Source organism: Pristiophorus japonicus, chromosome 22 (genome assembly GCF_044704955.1).
Source record: "Pristiophorus japonicus isolate sPriJap1 chromosome 22, sPriJap1.hap1, whole genome shotgun sequence".
NCBI classification, from domain to species: Eukaryota; Metazoa; Chordata; class Chondrichthyes; family Pristiophoridae; genus Pristiophorus; species Pristiophorus japonicus.
In genome coordinates, this window is record NC_091998.1 from 31,899,368 (window position 1) to 31,918,192 (window position 18,825).

An 18,825-nucleotide genomic window follows, 5' to 3' on the forward strand; every position below is an offset into this window, starting at 1 on the left:
GTGTTGCAATCTATTGCCTTTGTCTGACAAGTCATCCATCTTTCTAAAGGGGACTGGAGTGGCTGGAATCTGCGCAGGGTTTTAGAGAGAGCCACGCAGAGCCCGGGCTTCAGTCTGCACTTCAAAACCTGCAACCAGCACCAGCAAGTAAGCAGAGACACGCTCACTGGCTCCATTGGGTTCATCCGCCTCCCTCTGAGCCCGCACACCGGCCTGTTACCACTGGCGCGACCAAGGCACCGTCAGTCGCACTTGAGGAGAGAGAGGGACAAGGAAGGATTTGAGTGAAGGTGTAAAGAATTTTCAGAGGACAGTGAATCTTGACCAAGCCACGCATCGCGCGTCCGCTTTCCCGTCGCTGCGTGTGCGTTTCTGTTCCCCCCAAAAAACAGTCTATAAATCCGAGCCTTGGTTTGCGACTGATGCCTGTTTGCTCCACAAACATCTCCGAAAAGTGGACGGACATGCGTCCCACCTGTCCGATTGGCGACCGCTCCCTCATCTCTCCGTGCAGAGGACTGTGAGCGAAGACAAGGGGCGCCAGTCACTTAACTTTCTGTTCAGGACGAGTTTTGAAAAAAAAAAATTCCGGCTGAAAAGGGGAAGAGGAAAAAAAGAAAAGTTTTGTGTTGTTTTTTTTTTGTTTTTTTCCCCTCTTGTTTACAGTCAATGTTTTTTCTGCATTAACGTAAGCCTTTAATTAAAAGACGAGACGGCGGAGTCAGCGCCTTTCATTTCTGTAGCGCTGGCACTCATGGATATACATTGCAAAGCAGACCCCTTCTCAGCTATGCACAGTGAGTAGGCGATTAATTGTGTTTTGTTTTCTCTAACGCCAGTAAAACCTATTTTAAGTAAAACATTAGATCTGCAAAGCGCAAATTCATAAACCTATCTATTTATAATTGCTATTGTAATTTTTGCAGAAAGAAATAACGAGATACACGCCACTTTATAACACGGTGAATATATACAAACGGAAGGGAAAATTTACTTGTCAAATAGTCACTTAGATCTAAATGTACATGCACGCACTGTCTAGATTAATTTCTGACGCACCACGGCACATATTGCATCGGTATCTAAAGCGCATTAAAAAGGCACAATATAATCTTGCAAACTGAACGATTAACACACCCAGGAGTTGCATATATTTTTAAGGGGGTTTGGTGAACTTTCCTCTCCCCCTCGCGCTCCTCGGCTTGATACCAATGGGGGGGAAATGATTTTCTCGCCGCACACACATTAACCCAGTTTCCTCCGCAAATGTTCTCACTAATATTCGCGCTGTCACGCTGTTATCGTCAGCAATATGCAGGTAGGGCTTTTCTTGCGGATTTTCATCCGCCCGGCTTCCAGCTATTGGCATTTGCTTGTTAAAAGTCGGCAGACTTTCGAGATTAATTTTATTTTTAAGAGAGATGGAATTTTAATTAAAAAATATTTTTTCTCTGGTTCCTTTTTATTGTAAACAGATTTTGAAGTGCTGCCTTATTCCGCTGTCTAATTTCACCCTTAACCACGTGTAGGGCCCTATAGTATTGGTAGGGATCTCTTAAACACCATAAACCTCCAGCACTTGCACACGGCAGTAACACACACACACCGATCCCATTATATATAGATAGCTGGATATAAATATACAGATATCATATATGTTGTACCATATTTGATTAATAAAAGTAACTATTTAAAATCACACTAACCTCGAGAGAATGCAACACAAAGCTGAAAAAATACAAATTGATTCCTCCTCTGTTATTGTTTCATTAAAATGAACCCGGGGTAAATATATACATATATGATAAGACTCGCTAACAGATATTACAGTGTAAAAGGTTTTTAAATTATTTATTCTAATCTTTCTTGATGATGCGGCCTTCAAATAATCCGTAATCTGAGATATCAAAGCTAGTTTGAATTATTGATGCTGAATCTGATAGGAGTTTTGCCAGACAGTAACTTCAGACCATATATCGGAGAGCCGGGGATAACTGCGAATAAACAGGAATAATTAGCAAATATTTGTCCCTGCTCTCCCAATATTATTTTAAAGGGAATAGTGGCAAATACTTTTAACTTGATTTTTTAACTGCCATTGAGTAAAATAGAACTAAGATTAAATGTTTTTAGACGATACAGATAGAGAGAGAGAGACATAAAGAAAACTGCTCCAGATACTCCTCCAAAAATCCATATTTATAATCCTCCGACATGGGTCGATTTGAGGGCAATTGAGAGTTTGGCGAAGTCGCCTCGCATCAATAAGTTACTGTTTGAAGTAGAGGAATTGTGATCCGCCGAAATACCACGGTCACTCCTACACACACACACACACACACACAAACTTTCAAATCACCTCGAACAAGTACATTAGTAACACCAAGACAATCGAGCGCACGTGAAGGTTCCTTGTCTTGTTTCGAGACTGACACGCTCTTGTAAATATATACCGGGGCGTTTGATATAATTCTTCCCGTTCGCTGTAAAACAGCATATCGACAATCAATAACACATCAGTTTCACGCATTCCCTGCTTCAAAAAAAACTATAACATACAAGTAAAATTAATTATTATTAAGGACTATCTGCATGAAATGTATGCACAACAAATATTTAAATGTAAACATTTGGTGCACCTAATTAATTGGTGTCTAGTCTATGCGTCCCTTGTATATATAGTAATAGATGTTTTTTTATTCATTAACACCAGTAGATATATGCATTTTACATGTCATATCGAAACACATCTAAATATATATATATATATATATAATATATATATATTAGCCTTTCTCACTTCATAGTGCCGGCGCTGAAATTGCCTATCATTTTGTTGTCTTTCAAATCTTTTCTCTCGCATAAATTGCTAAGTCTCCTTCAGAGCAGGGCAATGAGAGAATGCTTAACCCATGTACCCCCAGTAAAGGACACACACACACAATAAGAGAACCAGAGGAAACCTAGACAGAGAAATTTTCAGCGGGCTCTATGAAGCCCTGCAGCGAGGGAATCCTGCACTGTTGTAATGTGCTGCTTTATGCACCCTTTCCGCACAAATACCAGCGTGCCGTTCAACAAACAGATCGTCTTACCGCTCCGTCAAACACACACTCACACACACATACACACATATACACACACACGCACACACACATATATACACACGTATATATGTATATATATATATACACACACACACACAATCACACTCACACGCATACACATACACACACACATATACACAGATATATACACACGCACACACACACATATTCATATATATATATACACACACTCAAACACACACAACACATTCACACACTCACACACACACATACACACGAACGCACACATTCACACACACATACATACAAACACATTCATATATACATTCACACACACACACACTCACATTCACACGCTGTATATAATCAACACTCGTTCCAGAATAAACCTGGAACCGAACTCAAAGTTTTATACATAGTTTCTTGGAAAAAAAGTCATACCATTCTCCGCTTTTAAAGTATGGAGAACAATTCTGCCAGTTTAAACTGCCACGTCATATTGTAATAGATACATTAATTTAATCGGATGGTATCAGAGATGTTGTTTTATTATATAAATATATGTGCTTTCGTTGCCCTTAAAAGGCAGAATGAATCAGTAAATTAAAATAATAGTCTTAAAAGATGGCATTTCATGTGCCTTTTAATGTAATGTGTGAAATATATGAAGTTAAATGTGTATCGGTATGCTTTGCTACACGTGTCCACATATATGTAATTTCTTTATTCCATGCTTTCGATTCCTTTTTTCCTCTCGTTCTTTTTTCTACTCCCTTTCCCTCACTCTCTCCCCTATTCCATCCTTTTGCTTTTTTGCCACTCCTCCCTTTCTTTTTCTCCCCCCCCCCCTTCTCTTTGTTTTTTCTCTCTTTCAGGTTGCAGTTCTACCTGGGATGAGTTCAGTTGTGTGTGTTTTGCAGGGCATGGGGGTGTGAATCAGCTGGGAGGAGTGTTTGTGAATGGCAGGCCCCTTCCTGACGTGGTGAGGCAGCGCATTGTGGAACTGGCACACCAGGGAGTCAGACCCTGCGACATCTCCCGGCAACTGCGGGTCAGCCACGGCTGTGTCAGCAAGATATTGGGCAGGTGAGGGGTGATACTGCCAGAGAGGAAAAATAAACACACCAAAGAAAAATATTTTCCGATTCATATTTTGTATATAAAATCCCAGAATGAATATGAGAGATTGGCCATTGGCATCAGAGACGAAAGGACCCATAGAAAGGAAATCAATGTATGCTCCTACCTACTTCCAACCATGCACTGATCAGCAATTTTGTTTCTTTTCTCATACAATTCAAATATATTTTTATAACGAAAGTTAACTCAAAGCAAGTAACAGCGGGAATAGAACAATAACGATTTTAAATCTCAAAATTATGGATAATATCACCAAAGGGGTTTAAGGCAAGTCAGAACGCTCAGGAAACAGAGGAAAAGTCCAAAGTAAATGAGAAAGGTGTGGGAGAGAGGGAGAGAGAGAGAGAGAAGTGCCAGGAATAATAGGGAAACAATTGAGCGCAGACTCAGACACTGACACTCACACAGACAGAAGCTGGGTGGGGAGCTATATGTAAAATCAGTTACAATCTCTCCTCAGCTCCAAACCATTTGAATATGCGAAGCATTTTGAACTGCCACTCCTAGTTGTGCCCACATTTTAGTATTAAGTAGATCAGATCGTCTGTAACGGAAGGAATCACTTACAGACCAGAAGTGGAATAAATTTAGGGGTGGGGGTAGGATTTTCAGTTCGTTGCCAGGCCTTGGAGATTGACGTGGTTTATGCAAATGCTGGCAGTTTTAGTGGAACAGGTGGAATTGCGAGTGTTCGTTCGTTTGATTTACTCTGTCCCCTTAGATTGCAACCCCACCAGCTGACCCATTCCACCGGGGTAACAGGTCCCTTCAAACCAGGATTAAACCACTAAGACATGCCGTTTCCCTAACATTTATATATTATATGTATATGCAACTACTGCGGTGTTTTAGCAATTAAAAATAAGCTGAACGGATAGAGAAGATGCATTTAAAGCAACTTTTTGGGAAATTAAAACTTGGGCCCAGAATAAAATCTTTAATGACTATTGTTTCAGCATTCTGTGAGCTGTCCTTTGGCAAAGTCGCTGCATGTGAGCCGAATGTCGGTCTGGGATGCGAATTACACTTCTCTTGTGAAACAACAGTCAGGCACACACCTCACTAAAACTGAAATATGCAAACGAATAATTGCTGTTCGCCTCCAGCTGATGGTCGCGCAGTTTCACTTTCCATCCGCTGTCATTTTCACCGAACTGAGTCACGATTTTATTTGAGTTATAATTGAGCGACGTGACAACTGAAAGTCAGAATGGTTTTCGAAGTCGAACACACTGCAATTGGCACAGGTGAGCAATGGAGAACCCCTCCAATTGCCCGTGCCACGCTGAGCCCTTGGTGCCCGAACATCACCAATTGTATAGTGTGCATGCGTGCAGTTAACACCGCTTGTTATTCAGTACAGCCATTGGGAATGTGCACAGTGCGGGGAGGGGGACAAGGTGTGGGTATTTTCCACTGTGAACCCAAAAAATCAGTCCAGTGTTATCCAGTCTGAACACTGGGCAAAGTTGCTCTTTCCTTTCCAGTCTGAATGTAGACCTTAAAACACTGACTCGACAATATCGAGTGTTCACATTGGAAGTCTATAACCTCAAACATGAATGCTGTGTTGAATCCCAGCGATGTTATTTAGTTCGCCATGGAGCGTTCCCTGGTTTCACCCGCTATAGTTACTGAACCCACTTACACGGAGTTACACCCCGCGCTAGAATTACAGTCCGTCTTGGATGGCTAGTTAGATTTCACCTTCCATTTATAGTGGAAATCAAACAATGCGCGGGGAGGCGAACGCTTTTTTATTGTCTTTTCCTTCCTATTTATGAGTTATAACCTGCCCTGTTGCACCAATCTTTACCATAAAACACACTGAGGCTGGGAGGCCTGTTTTACGTGACAGAGGGGTAAATAACACTCTGCTACAGCCAGCCATACAATACTTGTTCACACTATGACATGTGTGCCCGGATTCAGGTTTCACATCAGATAATACAGGGAGGGTTGAAAAGGACCATCGGTTGTAGATAAAGACCTTTAATTTCTGCACATGAAACTGAACCCCAGGACTTCGAAATAAATACACTTTCTCTCGCACAACCAGCGGCGGGGGTTAACATCTCTTGACTTCCTCTTGCTCCCAGCTCCCTGCCCTTTCCAGCTCTCTTCCTCCTATTTCGCTCTCTTGGCAGAAGGCAAAGGGGAGAAAAGCAGAAACTTCTGATTCTGCCCCCTCCCTCTCGCTCCTTCACCAAAGGCAGAATTCGGCACGAAAAATCTAGTCCATTTTTAATATTAATTATACCCTTACTAAAATTGTGTCCCCATACCAAGAAGAAAAGGATGTGCATCGGTGCTTTTAGCGTCCTGATCTCCAAGCGACGTGACGGGTTGTTTCAGAGTGGGGAGGACTGTAACAACGATAGGTTAATACTTTTGCATACACACACTGATTTATTTTGCGTTTTACTGTTCCCTATCCATTTTATGAGGCTGTAAATAACGAGTGAGGTCGAGGTTTGCTGTGGCGTCCTTACATTTAATTATATAAGAGATACAGCAATTGTGTATTTAATATATATATAATTCCTATATACAATTATAACAAAGGCGCGTCTATTGTAATTTTCCTGCGCATAGTTTGAACGCTGTACCAGTGTGGAAATGAAGCCATACTTTACTGAAGTTTTACTTGTAATCTTTTTTCGTTTCTCTGGCTTTTCTCCCCTATCAGATACTATGAGACGGGCAGCATCAAGCCCGGAGTCATTGGGGGCTCAAAACCCAAGGTGGCCACCCCGAAAGTCGTGGATAAGATAGCCGAGTACAAGCGCCAGAACCCGACTATGTTCGCCTGGGAGATCCGCGACCGGCTGCTGGCCGAGGGTGTGTGTGACAACGACAGTGTGCCCAGTGTCAGCTCGATCAACAGGTACAGCCCGAGGAAACTGGGGAGGGGGGTGGGGGGGGGGGGGGGGGCTCTCGAACCACAGAGAATAAAATAAGAAGGCCTTCATTTATATGTTAAAAATGCATATACACAACTAAATGCAGAAAGTGAAAGAATTGCCCGAATAACTGATGCAGATATAGTGTAACAATCAGGTTTATATTTAGTTATAACCCGACACCCATTATTCAGGAAATAAGTGCAGCAAGAATATGTGAGTCAGACTTACACATTGATTTCATCGTGCGAATCTGTGCATATTAATTATGAATTTAAGGGAGTGCAATCGACCCTCACCGTACATATAAGAATAATGAGATTAAGCCAAACCAAACAGACATTCAACCAATCTAACCACAAATACACAGTCAAGGGGGGAAGAGAAGGGAGGGGTGAGAGGGTCAGAGGTAGAGGAAGTTTATATAAGCCAGTTTATATAAAGAAAAATGAAATTTCAATGATGAAACACCGGGAACATTAATCTGTCTCACTGATATGGTCAAGAGGGACTGCACATTCTGTCCCCAAAACAAAATCAGTCGCAAACACAAGGCTTCTTCAAAGGGGCCAAGCACGGTAGGGTAGTGTCTGTTTATATAATACACAATGCAGTGAGGGCAATCTCGAAATATATGTAATCGGCCTACAAGTTATTTTAATTCTGAAACAAGGGCTCCTAATGAAAGCACGGTAAATACCAGGAGTGCTGCTCTCCCTCCTGAACTCACCTGGGACCCCGGTGACTTATACAGCAATACCAATGGCAGGCAGGTAGAGCAGGCCCGCATGCATTGCGCTGTTTAATCTAATTGCGAACTGGTGGAGATGTAAACTATTAAGGAGGGTCTACAAGGACATTGATTTAAAGATTGCAGCCAGGGCGGTTTGCTGCTATTTGCTCTCCTATGCCTCGGTGCAGCTAACAGTACAAGGGGAAGGTGCTGCGAATGGGTCCCCTGTAACCACCACCGGGGGGAATTTACCCATAAATAAACGGGTTGGGTGGGTCGGCGTGGGCTGTGGGAACACGGGAAGGGCTGTGCCAGAGAAAGTTTGCCGAAATAAGGCCGAGCCCAGACAAACGCAGAGCTCCTCGACTAGAATCTACAGAGTCGCTTCTCAAAGGCACACCGGATAATTTGGGTCCATTCATTATTGTTGTATATTTGAGATGGCTAAATTGAAAACTTATTCTACCGAAGAAAAAAATAATCTCCGCAAAGCAATCCCTTGTACCTTCTCTATCTGTATGTCTGTCTCTTCTCTCTCTATTCTCTTGCTCTCTGTTTCTCTCTCCTTTCACTCGCTCCTTTTCTCTCTGTTTTCTCTCTCTCTATCTATCTCACTCTCCTCTCTCACTCTGCTCTCTCTCTCTCTCTCTGTTCTCTCTTTACTTCCCATCGCTTTAAAAAAAAGCTTTAGCCGGCCGGAATAGCGAATTTGGGATCTTGGAGGAATGCAAACATGTTTAACAGTAATGGAGATGGCTTGTTCTGTGAATGCACACTTTGTCTTAAGTTCAGAGTGAGGTTCAACCACGTGAAACCGCACACCGCGCCTCTACATTCGCACTGAAAACCCGCCAGCTCACTCCGACCCTAGCACACACATCTCCACCGTAAAACCCGCCAAACTATTCCCCACCAGCCGCAAACTATTTCTGCTGATACGAATATAGACTGACAACTTTTAGAATGCATGTTTTTCCTTGCATGTGAAAAGATAGCTTTCACAGCCTCTGACACCGGCCCCGTAATCTCTCCGAATTAATAGCAGAATCTGAAGTATGATTTTAACCCAGATCTACTAACACAGTTCAGCGGATTTCATTCCGAAATTATTGAAATTGGACAAATAGACAAACCTTTACTGAAGTGTTTAGAAATCTTCTGAGTAGGCGAGAAGGATTTCAGACCAGTCCGGCCCAGATTTAAAATCTGGAACATTGGAGATTGAGTTCCCCTTTTCCCTGGGTCTTCTGATCTGTGGGTCGGTAGCCTTTGATTAATCTGCAGACATCTCACCCAACCGAAATAGTCAACCATTCAGCGTCTTCTGATAGTCTACTAATATCATCACACCGACAATTTAAGCGAAAGGAACTCCTTACATTTTGATACACACACAGAATTTGATCTACAATAGTTTCAATTTCTACCTTGGTAAATCCACACTTTTACAACAACTGGCATTTATATAGCGCCTTTTTTAATGCAGTAAAACGCCCCAAGGCGCTTCACAGAAGGACAATAGAAGGTTTTAATTTTTTGTTTCTGCGTGCAACTGGCGGAAGTAGAAATTGGGGGAAGATAAATAAATTGCCCCTTGCCTCTGATTTCCATTCTTGAAGAAGTGCAGATGTAAAAGGTCCAGTCGGAAGTACTGTGCCCTAATTGCCCCAGCTTCTCCTCAACTCTCACACAGGGTAAAATAGAAACTAGCAGTAGTTAGTGAACAATGTCAGCTCTCAGGGAACGGGTTTAGTGTGCACCTCAGACCCGTGACGGAAAATATCCGTCTGTGATTAGATTAAAACTAGTACAATAGATCCGCTTTTGTACAGAGATGGGGAAAAAATCAATTCTATTTATTTCCGTGTCTGCAAGTTGCGCTTCCTTCAAGTGTCTAACAGGTGTTTTAAACAACAGTGCTCCAACACTTATTTTTGCAGGGGGATTGCTCCTGATTTTAGTCTGGCATTTTGTACCCTTGGGTGCACAGTAAAGTGCAAACTCCCCTCCCTCACCAGCCGAGCCTGGAGCCACCCACCCGGGCTTTCGCTGTCTCTCCTCCGCTATCAGACCGTCGTTAAACTCGCAATAATCCCGAGCCCTTGCAACCTTTCAAAAAAGCATTGCTTTTCTTGTTCCTTTCTCGCTTAAATTCCAAACGTTAAAACAGTCACTGAGATTGGCTGTGCTAAAAAAATAAGTTTAAAAAGAAACAATCCTATTTGAAAATGCAACCCGTTTTTAGCGTTGTTTATTCTGAGTTGCAACAAGGTGCATTTCGAAGGAGCTTGTGCGTGGAAGAAGGGAATGTGGAAGGGAGCGAGAGAGAGAGTGCGATGGCACAAACTGGGCTGTAGCAATGAACTTTGCTTGGAGTGTTCCGCTCTTTAGTGCTGGCCTCAGCATTACATTTTAATGAGATCGTTGGAGATCCGGGGCAGCGTTTCACGGGAAATTTCAGTCTGTGTTTAAAAAAAAATACGGTTGGGAAAAATTCATTTCGTGCACCGTGGTCGCTCATAAGGGCGATTCGACCAGCTTCCAACATACGTGTGTGATACATTCTAAGTGTGGATTAATCGCATTAGAGAACGTCTGTAAAAGTTTTCAGCTTCAATTACATTGGAGTGGGGTTGAGAGAAATTGTCTGCGGGGGCTGGTGTTTATACAGAAGATTAGAATGCAGAAATACAATTAAATGTATTTTTTTTCCGTCTTAATGAAAGGGCGTTGCTTTGCAGTGTTGGCTTTTAATTCAATATACACCGATTATCTCAGATCATTACATTGGCAAGTACACATTGTAGTTAAACGCTCTCCCTGCATGAATTTTTAAAGATTACAACTAGGCAAGACCTCAGTCTGTTGTAGCATTGCAGTCAGGAATTAGAACCGAGCGGCTGGTGGCCATTAAAAAAAAACAAGTCCTTCTTTCGATGCTATTGATCCCGACTCAAAGCAATTTTAATATTTCTTCAGGGAATTTTGCACAACAGCCAGCTCATTAATTCACCCTTCTAAATTGTTTATTCAATATCCAGGACATGGATTCCGAATAAAGTCGGTGAATTTATGTGGCTGGCGCGAGTCAATAGGTCAAATAACAGTTATGGAGGAATTTGAAAATCCAAATAAACTATTGATACATGTTTTTTGATAAGTCCTGTAGCTTTCGTCGTGTAGCCCCAAGGACATTACTAGGGAGATTGTGGGCGATCTTGTGGCCATTAAAATCAATGAGTGTTTGATGTATATTGACTTGTTTTTATATGAACTCCTAGTAGGGATACCAAGTGTTAGAGGTCACGCAGTAACATGGAGGGGGAAAAAAAAGTCAGCTTTAAAACATTACTGAGGAAACAGAGTTTAGGAGAATGTATTTAAAGTGAGCTCTCCCCATGGCTCCGCTGGTAAAAAGGGTTCTGTATAACTGCTGTGGTGTGTTAGCCGACCTCAAGACAAACGGCTATGGGTAGGGGCTACCTCAGTTGGCCCTGGGCTAGCAACAAGGGACAGCAACCTGATCGCAATGCCCCGCACCGGACAGTGCGCGCGTCCCCTCGAGGGCAGGGCAACAAGGCAGGGCGGTGAACCCCCCGTGGCCGAATAGTCCGGTGTGACATTCACCGCCAAGGGTCGCGCATTGAAGCACGGCCAGTGGGTCGACAAAAACGGAAGGCGCACGGGACCAAAGGGTCCCGTCCCTGAGTGACAGTCAATGCCTTGGGGAGGGGAAGGGACAGGAAAGGAGAGAGAGGCTGGGAGGCGGCGACAATGGCGGGCCTGCTACAAAGGATGTGCCACTAGTTAACGAAACATTAGTGCGTCTCTGTCTTGCGTTAATTAATTTACAAATCCCCAAACTCTTTCATTGAGAAGGGAGGATTTTAACAGGATTTTACACATTTTGATTCCACCCCCCGTTTAATTATTAACGGGATGGTTTTACAATCTATTGCGCCAAACGCTGTGAGAAATAAGCTTTTATATTTCCCATAAAAAAAATTATTTTAGAACAAGAATTGCTGGAATAAATCGCGGCATAAAAAGATAACTTTTTGCATGACTGTAGGATGCCTGTTATCTTTCAGAATCAAGTAGCAATGTCGCTATAGTCGCCCTTTCTTTGCTCAGATGATAACATTTGTTCGGTGTTCAAAGCTCCAGACCGCACACGATCAGTTTAAAATTCATTGGGAGCGAACCCCTTTCAAAGTGTCATTAGTACAGGGGATCCTGTGATAGGACAAGGCTCGCGAGCAGCATTACAGCACTATTGCATTCCTGTCACAAATAATTTATAGCTTTCCATTTGCATTACTTGGCTTGCAACTAATTCCCAACTTTTCTTCAGCCTCGGATCAATTAAATCACATCCCCTTTCGCCCAGCACCAGGCGCCTCACGCAGCCTTGACGTTGGGAGTTCTGCCTGGGGAGCCTCGGCTTCTTACACGCCAGACAACTAGATTAGCCGCGGCCAGGTAGAGTCAGTCGCCCTGATCATTGAGGTGAATTGATGTGATTTCATGGTTTATTTGCAGGATCATTCGTACCAAAGTGCAGCAGCCTTTCCACCCCTCACCGGATGGACCAGCGACAGCAGTCACTGCAGGTCACACAATAGGTAAGCGAGAAAGCAGAAAACGCTAAGCATTTCACATGTGTCAAATTTATCCCCTTTTCACGGCCAAGAACCTATGCTTTCTGGCTCTGCCGTTTATGTTTACCAGAATTGCAGAGCAGAGTTGCGCCGTTTGCCTGCGCACGTTGTATGTGTGTGTGTGAAACCATTCTGGGCACCACACTTTTAGGAAGGATGGCACGGACTTAGAGAGAATGTAGAGGAGCTTTGACAGAATGGTACCAGGGATGCAGGCCTTCAGTTACACGGGGAGACTGGAGACTCTGAGAGTGTTCTCCTCGGAACAGAGAAGGTTAAGGGGCGATTCAACAGAGGTGTTCAAAATCACACAGGGTTTTGATAAGAGTAAATATGGAGATACTGTTTGCAGTGACAGGAGGGTTGGTAACCAGAGGACACAGATTTAAGGTGATAGGCAGAGGGGAAGTGAGAAGATTTTTTGGGGATCTGGAATGCACTGCCTGAAAGGGCAGTGGGAACAGATTCAATCCTAAACTTCAAAAGAGAATTGGATGAATAATTGAAGGCAAAACATTTGCAGGGCTACAGGGAAAAGGCAAGTACATGGGACTAATTGGATCGCTCTTTCAAAGAGCTGGCACAGGCATGATGGGCTGAATGGCCTCCTTCTGTGCTGTGTTCTATGATTCAAAACTGACATTGATACTTTATAATGAAAATATGTGATTCATTTAAAAAGAAAAATATCTAAACAGGCCAGGAAAGTTAGCAAGAGCCATCAATACACAATGTTTCAAAGATATGCTTTAATATATATCCAGCTATCTGAAAAACATATCCCCTGTAAAAATGGCCTTAACTCTTAAATGCACAAAGATACCCAATTGCTTTGTACAAACAGGATGCATTTAACCCTATGAATACTGCATGGCCCTTTAGCTTTTAAAAGCCAGTCATTATATTTTTGCATTTTACAATTAAAATTAAATTGTGATTGTCTTGTGGTCATCGAGAACAAAAAGTCTTGTATTCATATAACACTTATCCAAGCACTTTGCATTCAATAAATTACTTTGAAGTGCAGTAGCTGTTACAATATAGGTGAATGTGGTGGCCATTTTGCCAATGGAAACTGCCATAAACAGCAGTGAGATTAATGATCAGTTGAGGGTTGAATCTTGGCTAGAGCTCCCTCAGATACTGCCGCAGTATCTTGAACAGGATTCAAGGTCTCGGTTTAATGTCTCATTCAAAAGACGGCACTTCTGACAATGTAGCACTCCCTCCGCACTGCACTGGAGCGTCAGTCTAGACTATGGGGTAGAATTTCTGTGGGAGTTCTGCTGATCACTCACCGTAGCCAATAGAAACCACAGAGGATTGGTGCAAATGGCTGTTGACACAGCTTCTCTGGCATTCCACCGATCCTCCAGCAAAATTCAGGCGGGAGATCAGGAGAATTCCCACAGATATTACTGGTGCAAGTTAGTGGGTCTAACCTGGAGCTAAGGATGTTCCTAGATGTACTAAGCTGCCAGCAGCACTTTCTGTACCAGTGGGACATATTCCATTTCTCACACCCACCGTCCTTGTGACCACTTGAATGAAATTGCCAATTCATGGTGAACAATGGGGAGGTTACTGTTGTGGATTCACATTTTGTACAGTTATTAGAGGAAATTTTAACCCTCTCTCCCTGGCCGTGATTGAAATGTCGAGTCCCTGAAGTGAAAGGACAGCATGATGCCCAGATCTCAAAAATGAAAGGGCCACTCACCCCATGTCTCTTCTTCATTTGTAAACATTAGATTATCCCCCAATTTGAATTTAATAATTCAGGCAAATATTCTATGTTTGGAGTTTATCAATCCAGGCGTAGAGACTGCTATATTTCAACATCAAAAGCAGCCATCTGCTCGAGTAGAGGAGTATAGATCAACCAAACTAGGGGTTGCAAAAATTAACCATCTGGTATAGCGTGCTCCTTGGTGAGCACAAGGGGAGGTGGCAGCTAATGCCCTGGTTTAGCCGTGGAATTACCCCTCTGGTAGAGTATGGTTATTCATTCCAACCCCCACCCACCCACACAGTTCCTTCCCTCCTCCCCTGTAGAGGCGCCCTGTGGCTGGGGTACAGCTCCACTGAAACCCTCGGTACTTCACTCAGTGGCCCAAAATGAGCCGAGGCCATGAGTGTCTGCAGGCTGACTAACCATGGAGGCCATCACAGCCGAGCCTGAACCCGTCCTCACCCTCTTAACTGCGGTAGAGGTCAGTGATTGGGAGCAGGAACCCTGGCTTAGTTTCCCCTTTGCCAGCTGAAGAATGATAGGATAGATTGCAGGACCCCTACCCAGCCTTGTCTGACATTACTTGACCCAAAGGGCAGACCAGTAGTCCAACCTGAGACCTGGTCTGCATGGCTCAGTACGACATTAGTCAGTGCCTTTATCCAGTGGGCCCTTGAGGGATGTTTGTACGCAGAGGAATTCAAGGTCAGTGCAGCCAGGGGATGGTGGGAGTTAACTGTCTGGACAGGGGGTGATTCCTGATGAACATGGCGAGGGTCTGCAGAATTTAAAGCTGGGAGTCCCGATCACTTCACACTTGTTTTCACAGACGGCGCTCCTACTGGGAAGATTTGTAGATTATCTTGGCCGGGGTAATTGGTGTAATTTTACAGTTACAACACAGTGAGACGCCGTGCATACACTCCCACAAAATGGAGCAGTTACTGACGGCAAGATCACACAGATCTATTTGAACAATACAGCAATACAGCAGCCTGTAACTGAAGACAGACTGATTGTTTCACTTGTCAGTCACACTACTGTTTTTAGTCATATTGTATAATGCAAGATATGTTATATATATATATACATGCACACACTACACATAAATGCATAGACACACATATATACACATACATACATATATATATAATATACACATATATATGCACTACAAACATTATACACACATATATACACATACGTACATATACATATATACACATAATGTACATACACATATATTATACACACACATATATTATGCACACATGCATATATATATATAAAAAACTGTACACAAGTTGAACACATTCATGTCAAATGCCTATGTCTGCTCTTTTAACTAAATGCATTAACACACTGGGTTACTCTGATAGAGCAACATCATACACAAATGTTTATCTGCCAATATCACAACCACTCACTTCTGGCCTCTATTTTGTGTGGCGTGTTTTAAAATAAAGCAAGTTCACTGAGGTTGGGGCCAGTCAGCAGCCTCAACATGAACTTGGCAGCATCGAGTGAGAGGTCAGAGGCAGCTCGGGAGGAATCAGTTGATCGGACAGTGGCCTGGCAGACTCTGATGCCCCATTACATCGCAGTCCTGACTCTGGAGGCAGAGCGCGCCAGCTGCTGAGGTAGCTTTGTCCCGTGCCTGCGGGAACAAAGGGGAAAGTAAATGGCTGCCTTATGCAGTCGGGTGGTTCTGGCGCTGTCTCCCATCCTTATTCTGCTGCTGCTGTTGGCTGGCCTACGTTTGGCCAGGCCGATTTGCCTCTCACTTTGGTCAGCAGCCCCTGCTCCCAGACCAGTGCCTCCAAGATTTGCCTTCACCAACTGGCACTTGATGGATCCTGAAAATCGGAGTTTGCAAAAGATACCACAGTAGGGTCATAGCTGCTCATAGACCTGCAGAGAGACAGAGAGAGAGAGAGAGAAAGAAGGTGACAACAAGCAGACATTGTGTAAATTTAACCTGTTCAGTGATACGACACAATTGCACAGACATGCTTATATTACCACCATGCTCCAGTTGTGATTATGTCAAATGTTGCCTATTAATTAATTATTGATAATTAGTTAATTGCTTTTGCTGCACTTTATGCCATATGTTTAGGCCACTGAATGTGGTCTTGCTTAAAAAAAAAATTCCCTTGCAGTTGTAACCTAAGTCGAGGTTAGCACTGGCTGGGGCATCTTTCTCTGAACCAGTGCGTGAGGGTGATAGAAAAACAAAGTTATTCGTCGCAGGCTTCAGTGCATTTCCAACCAGAGCTGTCCGTTAAGGGAGACTTTCCATCCCCCACCCCTCCCCCACTCAGTATCCTCCTGTTCACTCCACCCCTCCCTCCCCCCTCCCCTCCTTCCCACAGACACTGGCTAACGCTGGGCCATACTTTCACAGGTATCAGCAGCTCTCTGGCACCTTGCGAAAGTGGGGTGAGCCCATTACTTCATTCAAATGCTTGAGCCGTGACAGTGAGTATCGGCCGGCTATTCACCTCTGGAATGCATCGCAGCCAAATGCTCGGTCAGTGGCTTCCATGGGTGGTTGTACAACCCGGTGGAAGACTGAGTCATGCAGATTTATTGCTGGTTAATTCATTGCTGGTCCACGACGCGTTTGTTGATGGACTGAATTAGAGCACCTTGGGCTAGGGAGGTGCAAAATGAGCCAGGGCTCCACATTCACTGCCTGGACTCACACATGTAAGCGTGGCCACATGGGCCAGGTACAGGAGGACCTCCAGTGTCACTGTAACCATCCAGGGCTAGGGAGAAAATTGTTTTACCCATGAACATAGGGGGTCCACCTGAATGAACACTGCTGCTCTTAATGTCCTTATTTCGACCTCCGTAACATCGCCCATCTCTGCCCCTGCCTCAGCTCATCTGCTGCTGAAACCCTCATCCATGCCTTTGTTACCTCTAGATTTGACTACTCCAAAGCACTCCTGGCTGGCTTCCCACAATCTACCCTAAGTAAACTTGAGGTCATCCAAAACTCGGCAGCCCATGTCCTAACTCGCACCAAGTCCCGCTCACCCATCACCCCTGTGCTCGCTGACGTACATTGGCTCCCGGTTAAACAATGCTTCAATTTCAAAATTCTCATCCTCGTTCACAAATCCCTCCATGGCCTTCGCCCCTCCCTATCTCTAAAATCTCCTTCAGCCTCAGAACCCCCCCGGGACGTCTGCACTCCTCAAATACTGCCCTCTTGAGCATCCCTGATTATAATCGCTCAACCATGATGGCCGTGCCTTCAGCTGCCTGGACCCCAAGCTCTGGAACTCCCTCCCTAAACCTCTCCACCTCTCTACCTCTCTTTCCTTCTTTAAGATGCTCCTTAAAATCTACCTCTTCACTGCCGTAATTTCTTCTTATGTGGCTCAGTGTTAAATGTATATGTTTTGTCTTAAAACACTCCTGAGAAGCACCTTGGGATGTTTTACTATGTTAAAGGTGCTATATAAACACAAGTTGTTGTTGTTATTAGATTGCCTGAAGATTCACTGCAAAGGGTAAAAGCGGTTGTTTCTCTGAAGCCCAATTAAATATTGTTTGCTTCAAACCGTTATTAATTATAATATTTCAGTTTGATTGTCAGAGATTCAATGTACAGACTGAAATGACGTAATTTCTTTTTAATTACAATTGTTTTTTTTCCCACTTTTGTCTCCCCGTTCCCACCAGATGTTTCCTCTCAGTGGGCTGCAGATCTCTGGGGAACCAGCTGCCCTCCAATACCTTGCTCGAGTGGCCTTTATTCACGTCTGAGCCTTGACAGTGAGTATTGGCCGGCTATTCATCTCTGGAAGGTATCACAGCCGAATCCGATCCTATCCTCACTCAGCATTCACCTACATGCATTTTCCAGGAGAGGTCACTGGACAGCAATCAGGCGGGGGTGGGTACCCTGGCTGATTTTTGCCCCCTGTCCACTCCCACTAACTCAGCGGCACTGAGCATAACTGAAGCCCCTAAACGCTATCCAACTAACCATCAGTTAACTCTGTATCTGAAACCTCTTGGCCTGTTTCTCTTAACATTACATCAGGAGATGCTCCTATCCCACTTGGCAATACGCGGATTATTTTTGGTTATACTCCATGCTGATTAGCTTCTTGGTTTATGAGTGTTATAGAACGTTGCTCATTCTCGTTTATAACCATTACACGCTCAGCTGGCTTTGCCAAAGCAGGTTGTAGAGCACAAACAGGTTAAAGTGTTGAGAGTGCTGTGCAACTTTAGAAAAATAAAATAAAATTGATTCCTTTCAGTCCCCAGCACAAACTCTCCACCTGTATCCTCCGCATCCAACGATCCCGTGGGATCTTACTCCATCAACGGGATTCTGGGCATTCCACGATCGAATGGAGAGGCCAAGAGGAAACGAGATGAAGGTAGGAGGGAACACGATACAGCTCTTTGTACTGTCACCTGTAGGGCAGCTAGTGTTTCTGGCACTGTGACCGCGTGCTGCCCATCTGCTCTCTAATCATCTTCTAGTTTACACACGGTTCGGGCTGTTGGCTTCAGCTAGTCTGCAGATGGGGTTTAATGTTTATTGCAGAATTCGGTT

The 18,825-nt window shown here is 43.8% G+C and overlaps 1 protein-coding gene across 6 annotated transcripts in view; it reads left to right on the plus strand.

Moving 5' to 3' along the window:
• Positions 1-677: 677 nt before the first annotated feature.
• The window catches only part of pax2a (paired box 2a), a 177,098-nt gene continuing 158,950 nt past the window's right edge, over positions 678-18,825 (plus strand). For 4 of the 6 annotated variants that reach the window (XM_070865422.1, XM_070865424.1, XM_070865427.1 and 1 more), the window contains exons 1-5: positions 678-797; positions 3,944-4,154; positions 6,898-7,095; positions 12,387-12,469; positions 18,524-18,646. In XM_070865422.1, coding sequence (XP_070721523.1) covers positions 755-797; positions 3,944-4,154; positions 6,898-7,095; positions 12,387-12,469; positions 18,524-18,646 — 658 coding nt within the window. In that variant the 5' untranslated portion in view covers positions 678-754. The remainder of the gene's footprint in view (positions 798-3,943; positions 4,155-6,897; positions 7,096-12,386; positions 12,470-18,523; positions 18,647-18,825) is intronic. The other 2 variants (XM_070865423.1, XM_070865425.1) reach the window with 1 other exon arrangement.